The 24,322-nt window shown below is 43.4% G+C and overlaps 1 protein-coding gene across 1 annotated transcript in view; it reads left to right on the top strand.

Moving 5' to 3' along the window:
• The first annotated feature begins 485 nt into the window (after positions 1-485).
• Positions 486-24,322, top strand: part of grm4 (glutamate receptor, metabotropic 4) — a 121,131-nt gene continuing 97,294 nt past the window's right edge. Inside the window, exon 1 of the mRNA XM_062407022.1 lies at positions 486-1,037. Within this exon, the coding sequence (XP_062263006.1) occupies positions 489-1,037 (549 nt within the window). The 5' untranslated portion in view covers positions 486-488. The remainder of the gene's footprint in view (positions 1,038-24,322) is intronic.

Below are 24,322 nucleotides of genomic sequence, written 5' to 3'. Positions count from 1 at the left end.
AGCAGGCCTGAGGGCTCTGACATATACCAGATCCCTGCCCACGGGACCGGGGGGGAGATTAAAAACGTCTGATTGAGGTGGAGAGGAAAGAGGAAAGAGGAGTGGGAGAGAAGGACGCAGAGAAAAAACGCCCTATCTCTCACCTTTGTTCTTACCGATACCCAAAGTGAAGGATCCGCACAGGAAGACTGTGTGAATAAAAGCCAACGCAAGAGCAGCTGCCCGGCGCCGTGGTCAGAGGATGGAGTGAGGCTGGGACAGAGGAGAAGAGAACTGGATTACAAGCAGTGAAAGAGCCGAGCTCATATTCTCTGTTAATTGAATGCCTGCGAGAGAGGGGAGACATGAGAGGAAGCCTTTTCTGTGCCAACCGCTTCAGGTCCTGCAATTAACCCTCTGGCCATCATAAAGTAATACCTGGCTTCTGCTCTTTTTCTGATTGCTGGGCTCGGTCGCACAAGGGTGGACGTGCACTCAGGGCCGTGATCATGTCTCAACCCGCGGCGTGCCGACCGGATTGGACCGGCTGTCGGAGGAATGGCCTGTTTCTATCGCTGCTGCTGCTGCTGCTGCTGCTCAACGGCTCTCTGAAGGCCGCCCAGGCTGCCAAACCCAAAGGGCCGGGACACACACACTTGAACTCCATCCGCATAGACGGGGACATCTCCCTGGGTGGGCTCTTCCCGGTGCACGCCCGAGGGCACGACGGCAAGCCGTGCGGGGAGCTGAAGAAGGAGAAGGGCATTCACAGGCTGGAGGCCATGCTCTTCGCCCTTGACCGCATCAATAACGACCACAATCTGCTGCCCAACATCACACTGGGAGCACGGATCCTGGACACCTGCTCCCGGGACACTCACGCCCTGGAGCAGTCGCTCACCTTCGTGCAGGCGCTCATCGAGAAGGACGGCACCGACGTCAAGTGTCTGGGCGGCGGCGCGCCCATCATCACCAAACCGGAGAGGGTGGTGGGGGTGATCGGGGCGTCCTCCAGCTCCGTGTCCATCATGGTGGCCAACATACTCCGCCTGTTTAAGGTAAGACGCGGGGACAGATTGTCACAACATGCACGGAACATGCAGGAGCTGTGCTTGGATGCTGAAAACTGAGATTATTTTTGCTTTATCGATTCTCATATACATATATATATATATATATCTGTTTGAATAATTAATAACACCGGCTGATACACCACGAGCCGCTGAGCAGAACGATATGTGTTGGATATCTGCAGCCTCACGATGGGCAGTTTCATAACTTTGGATAGATAAATCCCCCGGTGGATCTCAGCTCTGTGACTATTGCCCTGGAGGAGCTGGTTGCTGAGCAGAGAGAGGCATCGCCTGTCACAGACGTGATTCATCGGATGCTTCTTGATTTCATTTTCACCCTATAGCCTTTCTCCAAATCGGCTTGCTGTTTACATCTGATTATACGCCACGGTGTGTACATTGCAAATGGACATTTAATGAATTATTTACCACGTTTTGTTTGCCGTCCAGCTGTAGCCTTGCTGTGCATAATGGCCATTTCTACCTTATTGAAGGTTTGATTGGTATTCACGGCTCGGCTCACAGGGAAACAACACACCTTCCTCTCCTGTAGAGGGAATTACGTTTCACAGAGTACCGTCGCGTGTTTGAAACAGTTTCACGGACAGTTAAACATTTTAGCATAGATATAACTCAAATTACTTTCAGTGGGACCGGGCGAGTTAGGGGGGGCTTATTGAAATTCTGCGTAATTAGAGCGAGGGATTCTTCTTCAGATAATACTCAGGCTTCAGAAACCGACTTTGAGAAATGCATCTCAGATCCTCCGTGTTAAGGCACTGACAAAAATCGGGAGAGTTCCCTCCCTCACCTTGATATCTCATTAAAAGTCATGTCTAAATCAAACTTTATTCCCCCCCCATCTTGCTTATAAACACCTCGAGGTGAGACGGTGTGTCTGGGTCACAGAACGCCCCCCCCGGCTGTTTCACTGTCTGTCCTCCATGGCTCCCGGTTTCCCTTCATCGCATCGGGTTTTAACCTCCCCGCCGACTGACTGGATTTTGATGGGGCTGCTCCATAAATGTTGATGATTTGAAAGCTCGGCGGGGGGCCGCGCGTCTGAACCTCGTCTTGTCAAAGCTTCTTTCTTGTTGTTGTTTTTCGTCACGGTGTCATTGTACACAGTAGTAAAACAGGATCAGAGTGCAGCCTGTGACAGAGACCTCAGAAAATCTGTAAATGGAAATAGAGAAGGATGATGGTTCAGATGAATTACTGGAATAGAGGGTTGGTTGGTTGGTTGGTTGGCTGGTTGGTTGGTTGGTTGGCTGGATGGTTGGTTGGTTGGCTGGTTGGTTGGTTGGTTGGTTGGTTGGTTGGTTGGTTGGTTGGTTGGTTGGCTGGTTGGCTGGTTGGCTGGTTGGTTGGTTGGTTGGCTGGTTGGTTGGTTGGTTGGTTGGTTGGTTGGTTGGTTGGTTGGTTAGTTGGTTGGTTGGTTGGTTGGATGGTTGGTTTGTCAGCAGGGTTAAGCAAAAAATACCACATGGATTTTCACTTCACTTGATAGAAGGATGAAACATTAGCTGAGAATGAACCCGTTGAATTTAGGTTTGGATCCAGGATTTATATTTCAATTTCTTTAACATTGTGTTATTGGGCGTTTTCTTGATTTTTGACATTTTCACCAATTTCTCAGAGAATAATTTATGGATCTTGATGATTTCTGGATTTTTTGGATGTAGTTAATTTGAATGGGGTTTTGTGAGGGGACTGCTGGAGCTTGGCAGATATATTCACTCTACTTAGTGATATTCAGGTTGATTAATTTATCAATAAAAAAAATTTCAAGCACAAATGTCCTAATTTCATCTTTTCTAATGTCATGAATGAACCTACTATTGTTCGGATTTGTCTTTGGACAAAACGGACAAGACAAAGACAATGAGACGGACACTTTGGGGTATTTCGTAGATCAATAAATAAATTGAAGAAATGATTGGCCAATTAAATGGTATTGAAAATAATTGGTAGTTACAGCCACATGTGGTGGAAATTAGAACTGGTTTTAGTTTCCACTCGTCCTCTCTCGTGTTAGACTGAACCAGACCGGACTCTGGCGCTGCTTCCTCTCTTGCCCTCGGGGGTGATCAACACCATTATGCCGGTGCTCTGCAGGAGTGAGGCTCTGCTGTGTGATCGGATGTTATTACTGAGCCATGATCTGGAAGCACTTATTATTTTATTGTGCATATCTGGGGTTTTTACTTCACCAATGATGACGAGGTGCGAGTGAAGCCAGTGACGTGTGAGTCTGGAGGTAAAATGTGAGACTTCATACATATGAATACTATAGTAATACTCATACTTTTAGATAATTGCATGTATAGTGTCTGACCAGTATGGATTTCTGGGGGCAGTGAAACATACATGTATTTGCACTGTTTCCAAAGATGTTGTTATCGAACCTTAGGACAAAGACATATTATTATCTCTGATATTTTACAAATACTAGTACTTACATTAAGAAACTTTACACAGTCTCCTCCACAAACATTAAACATAAAAAACACAACCTTGTCTGTATTTATTTGTATTTAAGTGTCCATCATAAAGCAGAACTACCAAGACTGATTTGTACATGAGAAGCTATTATTCCCAGATCTTTATTGGCCAACAGGGAAATCTGTATTTATTGTTAGGTAACAAAAGTCGCAGGAAATGTAAATTTGTGAGTTAATTTGAAAATCAATGATTTGGCCTTTGAGATTTGGTTTTAACATTTATACATTTTTAATGCTTTCTTTGTGTATTAGGTAATAAGATGCTCCACAAACTCCACGCTGCTCTACAGTTTACACAGGATGAGTTGTTAATCTCTCAGATTCCGTCCTTTTACAACATCAGAGTTATGCTGCTTGACAACATTAATCTGAGGGAAGCCAGTTTATGTTTGCATCTATTCATAATTGCAAAGCCCTGTGCATGATCTCTACACTTCTCCCACGCGATAAATATGCCAATATATACGCGCTCCCATAGGTGAGGTTCTGTGCGGGACACGGTAATGAGCGTCTCCAGCAGCGTGCTCTTGATCCCACTCTCGCATGGAAGCCTCAAATCCTCGGTCATTAGCACAGCGCTCACCCTCTCTTCATTAAAGCACGTAAGCGGTGTCCTTGCATATTTAATTTGGACTCTTCTGATCTCCTTTATCTTTAGCCTCAATGTGTACAGAGTGTGAGGGCCCCCCTCTCCTGCCTCCTCGTATGCAGACAGCTGGAGGTTTTTGAAAGCCGCTCCAGTCAGACGGCAGGTTGAGAAGATCAACACAGCCAGATCTCACCGGCTCATCTTCAGTTAGCATCACTCGGGCCTGTGAGTCGGGCGACTTGAGAAAATCAAACGCTTTCCAAGGGGCCAATCAATCAACATCCACTCTAATTGAATAACGGTCATTACAACAATCAAGAAAGAGAGTATGCCCCTGACATGATGTAAAGCAGTCTGGTCACTTCTATAGATTAAACTGTAAAACTTTAATAGAGAGTGGTGTGTGGTCATCAAGGTGGGGTCCTGAGTTATGGCTTCCCAGGGAACCACCGCAGATGCCAGCTGCCCCTCCCGGTCCTAGAGGACCCGTTGATGACCCCAGAGGGTTTGAACTTTACTGCTGCCTCGTAACACGCCCTGCAACCCGCCACACATTTGCATGCACGAGCTGGCGTCAGGCGAGAAAAGGAACCAGCAGGTCGACTAACGCTGCAGCTAGACATAAATGTTTGCTTTAAAATGAGGTAATGCATGCACGCGGACACCAGCTCAGCATACTGATGAAGACAGGCAGACTGTGGGGCATTTAGACACGTGCCCTGCTGTATGCTTGTTCACGCACACACACTCCAACCATGTGCATGACTGCACCTCTCAAACGCAACAACATGTATATAAACACTCGATACAAGCGTACACAAAAGCAATCAAGCACATTTACACACAAACCACTTTAAAGCCAGCAGCGGCGGCAGCAGCGCCCGCCCCGGTGTAGTTATCAGGTTTACGGAAAAGTGTTTCCTCAGCACTCAGCTGAATACAGATGTGGTCCAGAGCAGCTTGATGAATATTTTACTCCAACCTTATGTAACTGTTGCACACGGACCGGGAGCTGCAGCTCGAGAACATCTCAGTGAGAAATTGTGTGTTTGGGGGGGGGTCACAGCTAAACATTATTCAGACCACAGAGTTGACAGACACCGACAACACAGGCCGGCCCCCTCTCCGCTACCTGTTCATCTCTGCTGGAGCTGGAAAACAAGATGGTCGACGCAGCTCCACTTCCTCTTGCTCTCCAGAAACAAGGAGAATGATAAGAAGGATAAGAAAGCTGCCGTCTTGGGACAAAAACACAATTTGGAGCCTGAGTTCACAATGAGACTCATTAATGGATGCTCCATGAGTGATACAGCTCTAAAGCAGAGGTTCGTGGAGAGGCTTCGGCCAATGTCCCATCCACTAACATGGAAAAGGCAGGGCTTTACTGGGCTATACTGCTGCCAGCGACTGGGAGTAGATCGAGAGGTTGTCTTTACTTATGGGGTTCAGTCATGTCGTCCATCTTTAAATCCAGTCTATTGTTGAAACATATGTACATGTACTTTTTTAGTTTGGTTCCTGTCCTGTCCGCTAACATGGAAGAGAGAGGGTCCTATTATGCAGTCAGCTTCTGGGGGCGATCAAGATGTTTAGGCTTTACCTTATCTCGTCCATCTTTATAAAAGCTCTATATTTCTTCCCACCTCCTCTGTAGCAAAAGTTTGGCTCTCGTTCAGCTGAAAGATGTGAAAAATGTTTTCATAAATTTCATTAGTTTCACTCTGTGGTGCACATGAGAAGCACAATGGAGAGGCAGTGACCGAGCAATAAGAGGCTCAGCACGCTCCGGCCCTTAATGCTCACTGGGAAGCATTATGCCGGCTCCTTGTTCTGACATTACAGCTCACTGCTGGCTGGACAAACCATCGCCCGTCCACTGGAGTGGTTCGTTTCAGCAGAGCAGGGACCACAGACCAGGGAAAGCAAACACAAAAACAAAACAACAATGACTTTCGAGGAGGAAAAATACAAGAGGCTGACTTTTCATGCAAAAGCACACAGGCCTTCAGCTTCCCACTCATTCTGACATTTTCTCTTGCCCCCAGTTAATGATCTTGTTTATGAGTTTCACACTGGAGACGCACACAAGCCGACACATTGACTTTATTGGATATGCGCCTGCACATTGTGTCTGACTCCAAATTATATCCTCTGCCAGTGATTTTCATAAAGGTTTCCACATCTGATTGTGACCTGGGCTCTTACTGCCCTCGCACGGCATCGCTGAAATTATGGTTAAGCTGGTTAAACTGTCAACAAACAGCACAGCCAATAATGTTTAGTGCCGGGTAAACACAACGCACAATATGAATTGTTGATTGCGAGCGAGACCCCGAGCTGCCGAGTATTATATTCCAATGAATTCTTCTGGGATTTTTTTTTTGCACGATAGCTTTGCCGGATAAAACTTCTAAAATAACAAAGTGAATGTGTTGAGAAATAGATTTTAAAGGCAGATTACAAATTACTCACCGTCTGTTATTATTGTAACCTCATACATTGTTCTTTGATACGAATACTTGTATTTTACTGCACAAACAATGCAGAAAAGAGTAGTATTAATACATTCTAGGTTATTAATTGTAGTTATTTTTTTTTTTTACATGTATATATTCAAAATAGGGTTAGGGTATCGAGATAACACCGATACTTCTGCTTGACCAATCGCAAGGCCTCCATTTTTAAAATGTCAACTAACTAATTAAATCCAAGTTTTCTAGAAAAAATGCCACTTAAACATACATCAAACATCTAAAATGTTTGAGAATAATTTATTCGGCATGTACTTCTTTAGTTTGGCCCGTGCCCCATTTTGAAATTCACATTCTAAAGCTCCTGACGTTTTCCTTCACTGGTGGATTTGCTACAGCCGTGACTCATTTCAGAGTGTGTGTATGCTTTAGAACAACACTTAGCGAAAGCTGCCATTGCACCAGGGCTCGCAAAAAGGTAAAAGCTATCATTGTCCATCTCATTCAAAATATATGCATCCAGCGGAAGCTCAGCCGCCCTGCGAGGAGTATGGCAGATACCATTAGCGGCTGACGGCCTCTCTCGTGATTCCTTGAACGAGCGAGCTGATCCATTCTGCAGCTGTTTTGTGGTCACAGCTCCATCACGTCACGCCCCCCCCCCCCCCTCCCCTCCCAGGGCCTGCTCACCATCTGCTTTGTGGCAACCTCTTTTTAGCAAGTTAACGATTATTTCCCCCCCGTTGATCTTCGACTCCTGCAGACGTTTTGGCTTCGGACCAGTTTGGTAAAAATCAATCCCTGCTCGATCGGTGCGATCCAGAAACTGGGGGGTAACTGCTCTCCTCCGCAGCATTGATGAAATTGTCGGCAGTTAATGTTTGACACGGGACGATCCATCACTTTTTACATTTCTTTGTTCTCAGAATGAAACAAAAAGCACATTTTCTCAAGAGATAATCAATCAACGTCTGTCAAGCTAAATGAGAAGTGACATCACACACTCAAAGTGATTCCAGTTACTTTAGGTGTTTTGTGCTGGTTTGATTATTTCATATACAGCTTATGACATTACAATGAGTTGGGTTATCTTTGTAGTCAATGGTTCTGACGTCACCTCCTTTGTTCACTGTGTTATTACACACAGCAGGTACCACCAACTATCCAGCCAGTGACATGAAACCATTACATCTGCAGTGGTTTTCCCCCGAAACCATTGATATCACGTCTTCTTCTTTCTTTGGAAATTTTATCAAATCTACAAAATCAAATCCAGGCTTTTTGTGTTAATTCTGAATTTAGTCTCAAATTTAAAAGAAGAAGTTTATTGTGTTCACTTTTTCTAATTGTTTCTCATTTTGTTCATATTTTTCTGAAGATATAACATTTTTTTTTTTATTTGACAGTTTCATTTGATCTATAGCACACATGGCTCTATTTAATACAAGGCCTTGTTTTTTTATTTTTATAGATTTACCACGGTTTTTTAACACAGGTCGCACAATGGATAGTTTTATGTAAAGATGGACGACATACGTAGCTCCTGACAAAAAGTGAAGCCAAAGCTTCTTGATCGCCAACTGATCACATTGTAGGTCATGAACTCCTCCTCCACATTAATGGAAGGGACATGGAACAGACCAAAAATTACATGTCAAAAAGAAAATTATCAAAAAAATATTATCTAGAAAGTAAATTCTGTCCTTGTCAGATTGTTCTTATCACACTTGGTTCAAATTAAGTTTTATTTCCCGTTCATTTGATTTAAATCACTGAGTTGATGCCATGGAAACCTGGTGAAAAGTCACGATTGACAGCTGAGACTGACTCCCGATTGGTCGAGCACGTGTATGGACCTATCGAAGTTTGCAGCCGACACATTGTCCATCTGTATTTACAGCCTGTGGTTTGCCCACAAGTTGAAAGTCTCTGGAGGAGCCTGATAAATAGTGCCGGCGATAATCTGACTTCTTTTATGGTCGTCAATCCTCGGCTTCATGACATATTTCTCTCAACCCCGTTATGGCCCTCTCATGGCGCCTTCTTGAAACGCGGGGTGGGGGGGATGGTTGATGTCATGAAATTTCATGCTTCATCTCATCTTGTTCTGATGGTTTTTATTCGCCCATAAACCTTCGAGTGACACGGCGGAATGACGGCCACGCGTCAAAATTGATTTAGCAGCTCGTTTGGGGGAATGACAGCTAAATCAAGATAAACTGGGATCAGCCCATCGAGGCATCTCTCCCCCACCGAACCCACTCAGTCAGCCACCATATGATTGTTCACACTCAAGTCGGTCCCTCCCACGCCTTTTTAACTTTGCTGTCCTCTTCGCTGTCGATTAACTTCGTGCAGCGTGTTTAAAGTTGAGTCCCGATCGTGTGAAATCAATTTGTTATATGATGTGTGTAGTTCATGCAGTAACACATTATGCTTTCACGAAGTTGTGGTGTTTAGAGGCACAAATTGTGTTCTATTGTGTCATTGCTGTCACTTAAAGGTTTTCTGTATCAGCATATTTTTCGATATCACAGTCTTCATATGATAGAAGACAGGAGTGTGTCATTGTTGTGTCCAGGAGGGAAAACGAGGCAACAAAAGAAAAGATGCTACAGGATATTGTTGGTCTGTGAGTTCAAAACGAGAGCCCTTTTGTCTGCAGTACAGTAAGTCATTGTGGGAGCTGCAGATAATCACCCCCGCTCAGTTCAGGGAGGTGTGTTTTTCCATTTTCTGTTTTCCTGTAGCGTGCCCCCCCCCCCCCCCCCCCACACACACCCACACCCTGCTCTGCCCTCCAACTGCCACATTAACAAAATGCTGACTGTTTGTGCAGCTATGAAGCCAACACACCTTCTTTCTTCCTTTGTTGATATTTAATATACGGTAGCAATATGTTTCAGCCTCGTTTTTTTTTTTGTATTCCGATCAGTCAGACATTATTACACTGGGTAACCCCGTGTTCCTCGAACCAGGAGAGGAGCTTTGGCCTCATCCGTGTTATTTCATTCTGCTCATGCACACACTGCCGGTCTGGCTGTCCTGATATTTTGGTGATTTGGCCAAATCCTAAATCCGAGGGTACATGTTAGCTTGATTCCACTATTGGCCGTGACCGTTGATTCACATCCTTGTTTTAAGTCAGTGGTTCCCAATACAGTTACATGGCCAGTTGAAAACAGAGGAGATTTAGAATTGAATAATTTGTCAAGTCGTGATTAAAACTCGAAAGATTCACCAGAAGAACTGTGCACATGCAGAAAGACAGAAATATGAACGGGAATTCTGTTTCACAACTATTTGAACTGTTGATTGATGGAGCTTCAGCCGTGCACACCTGTTTGCTTTGTGATGTTGAGTCACCACGAAGACGCTGATCTCAGCTTATGTATAAACTGCTTGTGTTTAAAGTACCGACGCCTCTCTAAAATAGACTGGGTTGTAGTGATGGTGATGTGGAGCTGAGTTAATTGAGTTTCCGCTGCCACGCACTCTCACGAGTCTCAGTTGTCTATAGTTTATGACCTGTTCTAGAGCCTACCACCAGGGGGTGATCTATATGATTTGGCTTCACTTTTGTAGAGCTGTCATCCATCTTTATTGATAGTCTGGTCTAATGTCAAAAATCCCATATGAAAGTATTTAACTGGAAACACAGAGGAAGTTCCACTAAACCTCTTCTTCCCCTATGGGTCGATTAATTATGTGGTCCAGCCCCAAAACCTTCTGATGAACTGGAAATTAGAAAACATTAAAATCATTAAACATGTACTGGCTCTCTCTGACTATCTTAACACACCACCATAAAAACAACACAATGTTGGAGTTGCTTCACCGAACAGTCGCCTCGTTCCAAAAACTAAGTTGTACATCATTTTCCAATCCTTTTAAATAGCAGCGTGCCAGCTCCCTGTGCTTTGATGTAATGGATGAAGTGATAAAATACAATCCAAGGGCTCTCTTCGTGCTCAGGGCACACACACACACACACACACACACACACACACACACACACACACACACACACACACACACACACACACACACACAACACACACACACACACACACACACACACACACATGCTCTCCTGCACTTTCACTTCAAAACTATCTTTGTTATTTCTTCTCCACTTGTGTTGATCTGCCACTGAATGAATAAGTGACTCATTGTTCTGAAAGATCCGACAAACAAAGAGCCACAAGACAGACACTTAATAACATCCGCTGTGCCAATATAAGAGTCACATCTCGGAGGTTTCACCGAGATCGGATGTGACTTAAATAAATGTTTTAAATCAGGAGTAATCCCTGATTGCATTGCTTGTGATCCTTCATGAAACATGTTTTCTTTCCTTCTCGCTCTGTCTCGCTTGCACAGAAGAGACAAATTACTGGAGGCGAGTGCTGGCCTCTTCAGTCGGATCTGTGTGTGGCGTGTTTTTCCTGTGTAATTATATTGTTTTTGCTCTGTAATTACATTTTCGCCTTAGTTGTGATCTCATCCCGACGAATAAAAGTGACTGTGTGTCCGTGCAAATCAGACTTAACAACATGTCTGCATCTTCAAGAGTTGACAAACGTGCATCCGGCATCCAGATCCAGACCTTCTACCATCTGTCAGTTTTTCTTCACACGCCAGACACACTCTTGTGTTTGTGTGGCTAAGTGTGTGTGTGTGTGTGTGTGTGTGTCTGGCTTTAAGCACATATGTGCATGTGTGTCTTACAGGCTGCTTGTTTACACATTGAATTGTGTATCTCTGTTCATTTACATGGAAATTAATTCAGTCTATAACGAACACATTTTCCTTAAAACGTGTAAACACAGAGAGTGTGAGATCTGCCTGTGAATTCCCACTTGACTCAGTACACTTTCAATAGACACCAATTTTTTCTGACTGGGTAGAATCCATTGAATTGGTTTGTCCCCTTTGAAAATGTGACCTTGTCAGTTGTGTGTTTGTGTCACATTGAATATGGCAGCGAAAACAAGTTCTAACACATGAGAGCTAACACCTCCTGCTGCCTGTATCTGAACCATGTGGGCTGATCTGTTGCTGTATCAAAGAATCAATATTCATTTCATCCTCACCGATTCTTTTGAGTGACACGATAACAACTTCGCCTGGTTTCAGACCTCTGGATCCTAATCTTAAGTTTAGTGTGACAATGACAGCCTGTACATACCAGGAATTGGTTCTGCTAAATCACCCATCCATTATCTAGTGCACTTCTCCCTTGAGTTTCATGTCAGGAGGTGGAGACGATCCCTAAAGACATTGGGTGAGAGGCAGGTGACATCCTGGATTGAAAGCCAGTCCATCAGAGTCCATTACATTGGCAGCTGGTCCTTTTATAGACTGTATATAAAGACAGATGTATAAATATGTATAAACCCTGCCTCTTCTGTGTTATTCAATTAGACATGGACCAAACAAAGTCAAATTACACATCAAATATCTTTATCTTTGAGATGGTTTATGTCAATTTAGGTCGTTTTGTATCACAATAACTTACAGGTTTGGTTGAGTCCGTGTATGGGCAGGACCTTGTTAGCCTGAGGCTGTCCTGCACAGACTCCAGGGTCAAATGAGGTCAACCAAAACACCACAAGTGTGGGACATTTCTAGGCATTTTTTAGCACTCAGGGTGGGGGGCTTAAGAGTGGGTCCCCGGGCTTGGCAGGTGTTGGAGGTTTGGTCTCCCACGTATTGTATTTCCCTAACACCAAAAGTGTGGGACCTTTCTAGACATTCTAGATTTTGCCTCAATGATAAGTGCCTAGAAGTGTCCGGCTCATTCTGATTGGTCGGGACAATTCTAGGCATCTTTGCTATATGATGTAAAGTGGTTACAAGTGTCCCATGTATTGTGTTTTTCCCTAACACAAAGAGTGGGACATTTCTTCCTACGGGTAATCTAGAGGCTCCATCTAACCTAAGCTGCGTGTCTTTGGACTGTGGGAGGAAGCCGGGCTACCTGGAGAAAACCCACACAGGGCACAGGGAGAACATGCAACCCCCCCCCCCCAGAGAAGGTTGAACCCAGAACCTTGTTGCTGTTCCAGCCGGCAATGAATTCACACAGGAAAACAACCTCATGTTTATCCATGATTCGTTTTTCCATCTGCGGCTTCTGAATCCAACTTCTAATCAGACACTGGGAGCAGCACAATCCTTTTCAAATCTAGTCCTGTTAAGTTGGACCAGTTGTTATCAGCTGGCGGTGTGACAGACACACAACGACTCTGCAGCGTTACCCAGGGGAAAAACATTATCTTTAAAAAGCAGAGTGTTTTTTATTGTGCGGGGGAACAGATCATATTTATCTTCCAGGTCTCCTCCTGTGTTTTATTCTGTGTGTTCAGCTCGTGCTGGTTGTTAGTTTCCTCCCCGATGCTCCAGTTTCCTCCCACTGTCCAATCCCATGTAGGTCAGGTCACTGTGGAGACTGTAAACTAGATGTGTGAGCGTGTGTTTAGTGTGTTGGACCAGTTTCTCTGCCGTACACCTGATGCCTACACACCCCCTCACCCCAAATGGCACTTAATAGAAACAAGTGTGCACAGGAAAAACTACACCCCCCCCTGAAATCTATCTGAGCAGTAAATGTCAGGTGTTCGCTCAGCCCCTTCGAATCTCATTTTCTATTTGACAGTTGCCGAGATCTAATATAGAAATGAACTGAGGAGGAAATAGATGTACTAATTTCCACATTGACTCTTGCTTCAACAGACAATTCCCTGCAGCAATCAGTCACATGCCTGCTGCTTTGCCTTAGGTGGCATATGAATAGCACTTTATTAGGACCTCACCAATAGTTGGTATAGCTCTTCTTCCGTTTGCTTTTCCAGTCCTGTGAGATCCGGCTCGGTCCTGATACAGTAGCATCGCATCCTTTTCCTGCACGTTTGTCATCGGCCCATTCCTTCTGCCACGTCCTGAAGGTGCATGTGTTGGATTCAGATCTGGTGACTGTGGAGGTCACTGGAGTTCACTGAACTCACTGTCAGGCTCATGAATTCAGTTTGAGGCGACTTTTTTTCCTCTGTGACACGTGGTGTTAACATGCTGGAAGGAGCCGGTGGCCGTAAAGGGATGCACATGGTCAGCCGCCATGATCACAAGGGCTGAGGCAGTGAAGCAGTGATTGAGTTTGGTCCTGTTAATTGTATCAGGGGGCCGAGTTTATTTCATTCAATGTAATTGAGGTTATTTTACGTGATTTTTCATATATTTGTAGTATTTTTTATTGTATGTTGATATTGGGAAACATATCATTTCAACGAGATTTCAACCAGTGAAATGTAATGATTATTAAATAACTTATGATCAATTATCCATCCAAGTTTCAAAGTTATCAAGAATTATTTTAAAGAAATTGTTTCTTGGTCTTTGCCCATAGTTCATTTTAAATCTTTTGGTTTGTTCTATTCTATTACTAACACTTTGTAGAGCAAATTATTGATGAAATCATCAAGAAAATACAAGTGATCATAATTATTAGATGATGAAAGTTATTTTCTGTTAGAGCCTTGGATCCCTCCGTGTGTTTTCTTGTGAATACAGCCACAATCCCAATAAGGTTGTTCTGGGTAAACTCATGACAGTAGATAAGGAGGTTGTGGGAAGAGAAGTTCGGTAAAGATAAAACAAATCACAGCACTTAATCACAATATGCTCTGAACAGCCTCCATTATTCATATCGAACAAATTAGCAGTTGAGATAGAATAAGGTTTTAATTTGAGGCTTGACCCGAACTCCTGACTTTTGCCAGAAAAGTTTTGCCAACTAATTATCTTTTGCTCCAAAAAAGTTTATCACAATAATTAAATATACTAAATTAGAGTTATTTTTTCCAAACTATAATTTGTAAATCTCATTTCGCTAACTGACCCTTAAGATGTATTATCATGAAAAACATTTTTGGGGGTTTTGCACTGTGATCAGAACTTTCCAACATATAGACAAAACAATTATTGGATCGATCCAGAAGGTAACGGTCGGGAATCATTAGCTGAAGCTCGATGAAAAGGCCATTTCACTCATTACATGCATGCATTGAGTCTTTAATAACCAATCAGACCCGTAGGAGTGAAGCGGAGGGAAAAGCACAGGCGTGTGCGCACTTCTATTTTCCTGGTTTGAATACAAATGGCAGCATTCAGAGTGCGTCAACGCCTTTAGCTTCGACATGTGCTAATCTGGCTGTGGGAAAAAAATGGAAAGGTATTGATTTGATATTGAGCCGCACAAGGTTCATTCAATATTTTCCCGGGTAGATTTTCTGATCAGCGAACTTATGCAATCACATCTCTGAGCTTATTTTCAGGAGAGCAAAAAAACAAAAGGCTTAAAATGTCCAATCGCCTTGTGAATCATATGAAATCTAAAGCCTGGTACGTGTGCTGATGAAGCCACTGATCCTCACTGCATCAGGAAACGTCCTTATCACACAGTGACCTAATAAATCTGTTGACAGGCAAAAAGGTTGACGCGGTTTATTATTGAACAAGATGATGTATTGAGCTGTGGAGGTGAGGGGGGGCCTGCCTTTGGAGGCTTAGCTTTGCTCTTTTCATCCTTATCATTCCCTGCAAGTCCTACACTGGTGATTACAGCAGCTTACTGATCACTGCTGCTATAGACGGGTGTCAGACGGGGAAAAGGACAGGTTGTGGCCACAGAACATAATCAGCTGTCTGCGGGAAGCCGGAGCGCTTCTTATCAAGCAGCCCGGCCGGGCAGCAGAGATCAGTTGTCAAGATGCTATAACGTCAGATAAAATCCTGTTATGGTGCTTATATATATATATATATATATTTTTTTTTGTTTTCCTCCTCCTCCTCGCACGGACATCTGACTAAAATAATCTGACATCACAGCCCCTGTAAACATAAGAGGTCCTGAGGCAGCCGGAGTGTGGCTGAGTGAGTAATTATTCAGGCCAACTTGTTTTCACGACACCTCGGACAGCAGGCAATCTGGTTTGACCTATAGTGATCGTCAGTGTTGCACGGAAGTCGACAAATGCCAAACAGTGCAGGGGAACTGCAAACAAACTCTGCTGGCGGGTTTCTCCTCTGCACACATGCACCGGTGCTCGTGTTGTGCCTCCAGCCTGTTTGTGTGCGTGTGTCTGTGTGTGTGTGTGTGTCGTCTGGACATCTATTCGTGAAAAGGCCAGTACACCTATTGGGAATTCTGGAAACCCGTTGTTCACTTCCCCCCTCCCCACCCCCCGCCGTCAAATTCTGCATGTAGTTTCTGCAGACTGAATACAATCTGCACTGAGGCGTGAGAAGGACCATTACACACGTGTCTAACATGCCACAGATGATGAAGAGATCTGGGAACGTGTCCTCCCGTGGAAGCTGCCCCTGGTGGAGATGCTTCTGCGTGCAGTGGATACAGGCCCCGGCCAAGGCTCGCCAGGGTCTGGGGACACAACACACACATGGGGGGGGGGGGGGATTGGGGGCAGGAGACAGGCCTGTGTCGCATTCAAGTGTCAGTGATGTGATGGAATGAATAATGTGTTCCCTCCTTTAGAGAAACATGGGAATATATTGGTTCTTTTTTTTTAGAAAGCTTTCACACACACACTATGTAGAAAAGATTTAAGATAAGATTATCATTTGTTAGTCGCTCAACTGGAAACATCAGTAAAAAGGTGATATATATATATATATATAAATATGTTAACATCAAATAACTTAACTTATCTATATATCTATATTTATATATATTGTTATGTTTCTTATGCATCATGCAGAGAGGAGGATCAATAACATGTTTTGCTGTTTATCAAGGGTTTGTCATTCTTTGTCCATAAATTTGTCTTTAAACTACAATAATGTCAATTTGGACCATATAGTCCACCCCCAAGTAAACATGAGTAAAATGAAATACAAATATTAGTGATTTATACAATGTAAACAAGATATATGCAACGTATTGTAGTTTAAGTGAGATATCACCTGAAATTTGGTATTTACTAATGACAGTTTTACCAAAGTTAAGAGCTTTAAAAAAGGATGGAATCAACTTAAAATCTGACTCTCATGACAATTCATTTATTTGGTTTAGGTCTTAAACTATTTGTATTTCTAGAACATATTGTACTTTGTCATTTTCCACTGATCGGTTTCTTCTATTTGAGAATGACAAAGGTATATGTATATATCTTTAAAAAGACGTATGTAGGTGTGGATATATGATATTTATGTGTTGAGAAGGGTAGGGACTAGCTATACTTATAACAATCTCCTGGGTTCCACTTAAATGTCAGGCTCATGTTCTGTGTGAGAGAACAGCATCAGCGAAGCAATTAGAGGAATTCTGACGGCCAGGGAATGTTAAGCAGTCACACAGCATGTCTGTCTGATCAATTCTGTCCAATATCTTGGCAGCTGCTTCACTGGAGGCAACATCTTTCCTGTGTGGCTGCGAGTGCTGAGGGAGGGAATCTCCAAGTTTCTCACGACTTGAGTTTGAATCTGGAAGCTTCGATACAGAGGGCGATTCCCATTCTGCTCAGATCTCGACCGACACAGTTTCTGATTGAAGTAGTAATAGATTTGATTTGCTTGAAACTGCGATTGTACATGTATATATTTACCTAAAAAAGACTGACCTGGACGTGCAATAAAATTCAAAATTTAAGGAAAAAACAGTTCAGCTTTTGTGATTTCCCTCTTTCCTGTGAGTTGACTGGGCTCAAAGAGGTTTGTTCATGTTCATTTCTACATGTTAAAAACTGCAATTTGCTAAATGCACTTCTCAAATCGTTTTTTTTTTTTAGCTAACTTAATAAAATAGGAGAATAGAACAAACATGGATTTAACCTCAACCAGATGAGGACTTATGCAGCCAATCGCTTTCAGTCTCAGAGCAAACAAATCGAATTACAGTCCCTCCAACAGCAAATAGCATGTGTCTAAACATCACCATCCTGTTTACCGTCATATTATGAGCACGACACTTCGCCAAATGTCACGAGCGGGACTCAGCGTGTTTACACCAGCGTTCGGTGAGAAATCAGGATTTAAGTCCTGACGATATTTGTGATAAACAAAGCCGGTGCAGCTGTCGTCTCTGAACGGAATTCACTTATTTCTCAACGAGCCGCCTCCTCGTCACCACTCGCTGCTTCGCTCGCTGTCTCACCCGCTGCAAGTGTCGCCGCTCACCTGTCACTCCCAGAGACGGTGTGTTGTGCTCCATCAGGTATACATACGTGTGCCTGATTGGATAAGACGGAGCAGTGGATCGGCTGCGGGGCCGGCCGGCTGTTGACAGCTCGGTTTCTTTCGGGGGCTGATCAAACAGCAGCAGACTCGCCCTCGACTGAGCTCTTCATGAAACTCACACATCAAGGTACCGGAGTGTGAGGAACAAGAGGAACAAGGTGGGAGAGGCAAACTGTCAGGGAGTCCAGCTCGTCCCTGCTCAGGTTTGGTTTAACTGTTAAATAAGTAGTTACCTAGCATTTTAGGGACCAGTGTGAAAAGTTAACGAGTAACAATGTAATCTAACGCTCATAATCATGGTTTCCAATGAGTGGGTAAACATCTGGAACTAAGAATTGTTATGTGTAGCTTAGAATGAGAACTTCACATTCACACTGGTTCTTTTCCATTGAGACATGTTTCTACCACAGACTGTAAATAAATATAGACGACATAATTGTAAGTGTTTTGTTTGCCCGCTGGCGGCCGGCCGCAGTTAAGGTCATAATCTCTTCCCTACTCCATGTTAGTGGATGGGACATTATCCAAATTAAAAGTCAAAGTAAATGTCGGATGGGCTTTATATAAACATTTTAGGTCGTTCTTGTCACACGGTGATGTGTGTGTATTTATCTGGTCATTACCCCGATGACTACCGTGCAGTCTCTGGCTCCAAATAACATCCTCGGCACAAGATGGCAGCTTTCTGCCTCAATTCTGGATGTTGGGAGGACAAAGGGATGAATCATCCATCTTTGTATAGTCTATGGTTTATGTGCGGATGCTGAATGTACATGATGGAAAAAGTGAAGATGCATCTAAAGTGTGGCAGCACAGCTTTCCAGTGGCCTGGAGACCAGAGGGACGTCCCCAAAACCCCAGATGTGCTTTCCCTATTTATTCTGCTTTGTTCAATGATCACACAACTCTCACTACAAACAGAAATGAAAGTGGCCTGAAAAAAGAGTGGCTGTCCTAGTGTCATCCACATCGCTGATGCTTTTACAGACTTGTATTCCTACACAGCAAACTATTGGACCGTTGATGTTTTTTGTCCATTTTCATGTGAAAGGTTCCAAACTCAGATGAAAAAGACTCTTCAGTGGGGAAATGGAAAACAGGAATTTACTCCGAATGTATCTGTAACATAAGAGAAACAAGGTCCAGGTCAGAATCACACCGAGATATGGTTTATCTCCGTAATATACGTGTTTCATTTAAATAAATTGTACATAACTTGAATATTTGTCATGCTCACATCCACACGCCTAATAATATTGATATAATCGTATTCCCAAGTGAAAAGGAAGCGACACATATCAGCAATTATCACATAAAGAAATTCTTAATTGAAAGGGGATTGTTCTATAGCTTCAGCACGTAGATGACAGCTGAGCGAACACAATAACACAATTAAATCCATGAAACAGAATCAAAAGGTGGAGGAAGTGGATTCCCACCAAGTTGGGTCAGACTGTCCCTGCAAGACGGACGATGGTGCATGAGGAGGGTTGAAGCTAAGAAGCCACAGCTTCCATGAGATAAGGGCGGTGCTGAGTGGTATTGTCCGGCCGCCCCATGGTATTAAAACCCCCTTTGTGAGTGCTCGTCTGGTCTGGACTGAGCAGCATGAGATGGAAAGAGGGAGGCTGGTCCAATCTTAATCGCACAAGCAGATGCTGTCAGTCTCCAGAAACCACGAGCTGTCCTCTCCGAAGCCAGCGTGGTGCAGGAGCACTAATAACTCCCCGCAAACTCTCCACAAAAGAACACATAGCTTCTCACCATTCAAATCCAGCGAATATAGTGGCGACTGGTGAGCAGGAAAATGAGCAGAGCCTCCTCACGCTGTGGGCTCCTCTTCAGCAGGGACAGAAGCTGTGGTCGGGCTGCGGAGAGAAAAGAAAATGCTCGGAACATATATACATACACTGAGCAATCAGCTGCCCTCTGCATGGAAGTGACTACTGGAGAAAGATTTTATTTTTCCAACATCACACTCACCAAAAAAGAGACTATGTTCCTAATGGATGCTGGTTTGTCAACACACAGGCGAGAAATGAGGTGTAAGGTTCAAGCTGGTTTGGTAAATTTATATCGTAGTTTGCTGTAGTACCTGGTTGAACCACTGGATGGTGCCTCCTAATGATATAACCTTTGCTTTCCGCGCACATTGTAAATTGAACGTACTTTCCTTCCATCCAATGAAGACATGTTTCCACTGTGAGATGTTGGTCCCAGTTGAACAGATGTTCCCAGCAGCCGTATGGCGTTTTTAAGACGACGGTAAGACAGCTCCTGTAGTTTGACATGTTGACATCACCAGTTAACTACTGGAGCGGCAGCAGAAAGCGTCGGAGACACAGATCATGGAGGTGATGAAGTCGCTTTAAAACACCCACAGCTCCTGAGGTGTGGAGGTGCATGTAAGCGGCTGAACCACCTCTCTGCTGGAGAGATTTACTTTACTCCTACCCAGAGATAGCTTCATACGTGTCAGTGCACGTCTTGCACAGAGTTATGTACAAATCTTCGAGGGGACAATAATCCCTGATATTTACCGCGACCTGGAAACCTCTGTTCCCTGGTTTTTAGCCTCTGGGGCAGTGCCACGCCACAGGTCACATAGGTATCCGGTTCAATCTGCACCGAGCCTGAGGGACCAGCGCTGCCTGAAGGACAAACCCAGGGAGCAAATTACCTCGCTGGCTAATGTTCTGCAACCCGAGAGTCGCAGCTCGCACAAAAACAACAACAACAACAAATATGAAGCGGGAGCCGTCTACGTGCTGGAAGGAGAGACGTCTGGAAATGTAGATGTTACGATGGAACCATCTACCGAGGGACATTTGCCTCGATCCCGCCCAAACACTGAGAAGAGCGATCTTCTGGCAGAGCTGCGTGATGATGCAACAAAGATGGTGCAAACCGCTCACGTCCCCGACACAGACAGAGAGGCACAATGTGAGAGAGTTAAATATAGGAGATGAGGGAGCACATGTTTTCACGCTGCGTCTGTTTGTCTGCGAGCCGCTCGGATAACGCTAGCGAGCGGCGTGAGGAATGAAAGGATTCACACGACGGAGGCACAACACGGGAACAGGTGTTAGTGTGACTTTGAAAGATTGTGTTTGTGGTTGTGGCGATACACAGGGATTATAAACAGATGCTGGGATAACCGCGTGTGTGTTACAGTTGCTTATCACTGGATTAAAATGCGTTTTCTGATCTAGAGGCGGAGCTGGAAGTGAGGATCTCTAAATCTGTCCTTTTGACGCTGTGTCTCATCAGCGTCACCTTCAAGACTCGTTAAATATTTGTTTAATTAATACGTCTCTCATTAAAGTTATGATTAAAACAACCCCCCCGCTTGTTGCATCCTGTGTTTGACTTCGGCATCAACACGATGTTCTCTCTCTGACAGATGGTGATGTGAGATTGTTGACAACAATGGCAAAACAAAATTATAATTAGCTTTTTCATCTCGGTGATTCATTTTCTGTTTATCACCTGAAACTGATATTTCTGTTTAATTTCTGTGACTTTAATGATGTGAGATACTAAGAAATATGGTGACGGCTAAAATAAGAAAATGTAAAGTCATTCTCCAGCTTCTTAGTTTTATACAGCTCTTAAATTTCGTGGATATGTTCAATACCTGAATCCTCTGCATGAAGTTTCTGTATTGACCTGCAAATTCATAAAAATGATGTGTGAGCCGTGTCTCAACAAAGTCTGACGAGGAAAGAAAGTCCCATCATATTTGTGCATAGTGGAATTATAGGAAGTTTGTGTTCTTCTCTTACTTCCAGTTTTTCTAACACAAACATTGACGTCAACGACTAGTCAGGAGAGTTAGTGCTGATAAGAGCTGACGCCGGATGTGCTGTAAACAAAATTAATAAGTTACATCCTCCCTCTGTCTGATCAACTGTGGCTAAATGTGGTGTCTGGGTCAAAGTTGAACCAGGAAGCTCTGATTCAAAGTTAATTAAATAAATCCTGTTCATCTTCATTCTGTCCTCCACAAAGAGTTGGAGTCGTCTGATCTGCTCATGTTTCTCGGCCCCTGACGTATTTTCATTAAAGTCTCCAGATCTCATCTATTATCTCTGTGAGAATAACGTCCTTATGAGATACCAACTTGTAATACGTTTTAATTATACTTTAATCTAAAGATATTATGTACGGTTGGATTCATTAGCGGTTAAATTTAGAGGAATAACCAGATTATATCCAAACGTAGGCACGGGATCATGGGATCAGACGAGACCAGCTGACAGCATCCCACTGTAATAACATGGAGTCTCTGATTCACCAATTATGAAATTATAAACATCACACAGACAGACACACACACACACACACACACACACACACACCCGCAAACAGCAATCACTGAATATTTAAAGAGTCAAATCAGCTTCAAACTCTGTCAGAAGAAAAACAGGAGGAAACCCATCGGGACAAAAGAAAGAAAGAAAAAAAAAACAAGTTTGAAAACAATAACAATCCAAAAATAATCAGCCTGTTTATGAAGCTGCTCTTCTTTCTGTCTGAGGGAAACTGACTAGACAAAAATCAGCTCAATGTCTTCTCCACATCAAATGACAGTCTCCAATCAGCCCAGCTCCAGTCTGCATGTCTTTTGATGGAAAACCCAGAGAAGCCTACACAGACACAGGGAGAACATGCAAACTCCACACAGAGAGACCTCGGCCCAACCTGGGATTCAAACCAATAACCCTTCTTGCTTTGAAGCGACACGTCTAACATCGTCCTTTGTAACAATGGAAACGGGACTGTAGTTTATTTCCAGTCAGCCCCACACACACCTTACTGGTCCCTTTTTAAATATTTTACGAAAAGTTGTATTCATCCACAGGTAAAAAACACTATTAGTTTGTGTTTGAGCCCCTTGCCGTCCATTGGCTATTTACACCTTCATTCATAAGAAACACTGTTGGAACAGATGGGCTGGGAACACTGGGAAGAAGTGGGAGACTCTCATTGTTGGTTTAATGCTTTTCATGGGATTTATTAACAAGAGGAAACATTGTGAGCACATTGTGAATGAATTGATAGTTTTATATTTTAATCTGTAGATACATGATTGGCCAGTGCATGAGTCACACAGTCTGTTCAGTTGTGGAGTTTTCACAGGATTTGTACCTAAAACACAATCTATGGAGTTTATATAAGTTCAAAAACTTTCGTCTCCATTCGTGTGCGACTGTTGGACTAAACACAATGACTTGATTTTATACACAGGTCCTTTTTATATCCCTGCAAGGTAATTTTTTATAGTTTATAATATAGAAGGGGGACGTTAGATAACATGTTTATCGAGGAATGAATGGTGTTTGCCACTGTTGAGGTGAAACATAAAACTTTAATTTCTGCTCTATTAAATATTAAATTGTTTTATTTCCCCCCCTGAACCTATGTAATTTTAATCAGCTGTAGTTACACTTGCACGGCACGCAATTTGTTTCAAGCCTTACTGTGTATCCATCCACCATAAATAAATATGTAATAATGCTGTCAGGAATGTTTTTATCGATTATGAGCCCAGGCCCTGGAACATATGTACCACAGTGTGTCAGCTGTTTTCTGGTTCTCCAGGTTCCTGCTCGGTGTCCCAGCCCCAGGACAAGAGGAGGGAAACCCCTTGAAAAGCCGGAATGAGACGTGTTTATCATTTTCATTTCAGAAACATGCGACGGCAAATCAAACCTCGGTGTGGCTGAGATGGCGAGGCAGGAGATTTTCCTTTTTGGTCGCTCTGAACATGTGGCTACCTCTGACATCAAGTGGGAATGATCTGAGGTGGGAGCGCTATCTGTCGCCTGCAGGCCTCAAAGCCCGTGTGCCGCGAGTCAGTCACGGCAAAACTTTATTTAAAATGTTTTGCTGACGGGCGACAACTCTTCTGATCCTAATTTGGCGGTTTTTTAATACACGGTGCAGCGTTTAACTGATGGAGCTGCTGAGAGTGTTCCGTATTGGCGGGAACTACCACCATTTGTGTTTGATAATAATTGAATTGTCAGAGATAAATGTAGCATATAGTTGTGTTTTTGATGTTTTTTTTGCAGGGAGAGCTTTATTTTGTAAGGTGAACACGATGCAGTGAATTAGGCCTCTTCTCCTAACAGCCTGTTTCTGGAAAGTGGGAGTAAATGGAGGAGGAGGAATCTGACTTTCTTTTGAGAAACTTTCTCCACTTTTTAAAAATCTCCAGCAAGGAGTTCATGTTTTCACCACCGTGCGTTTGCTTGTTTGTCTGTTGGTAAGCAAAATTACAGCAAAACAACTCCAAAATGGATTTCTAGAAAACTCAATGAAATTATTTTTTTCACTTTCTGTAACATTGCCAGATTTTATTTGATCTTTTTGCATTTTTTTCAACATTCTCACAGTTTTCCTTCAAAGATTAGTTCCTGTTTATTGAAGAAAGAATCTTGTATA

The sequence above is a fragment of the Platichthys flesus genome, chromosome 2 (assembly GCF_949316205.1).
Source record: "Platichthys flesus chromosome 2, fPlaFle2.1, whole genome shotgun sequence".
Lineage (NCBI taxonomy): Eukaryota > Metazoa > Chordata > Actinopteri > Pleuronectiformes > Pleuronectidae > Platichthys > Platichthys flesus.
This window is presented reverse-complemented; position numbering and strand designations above follow the sequence as displayed.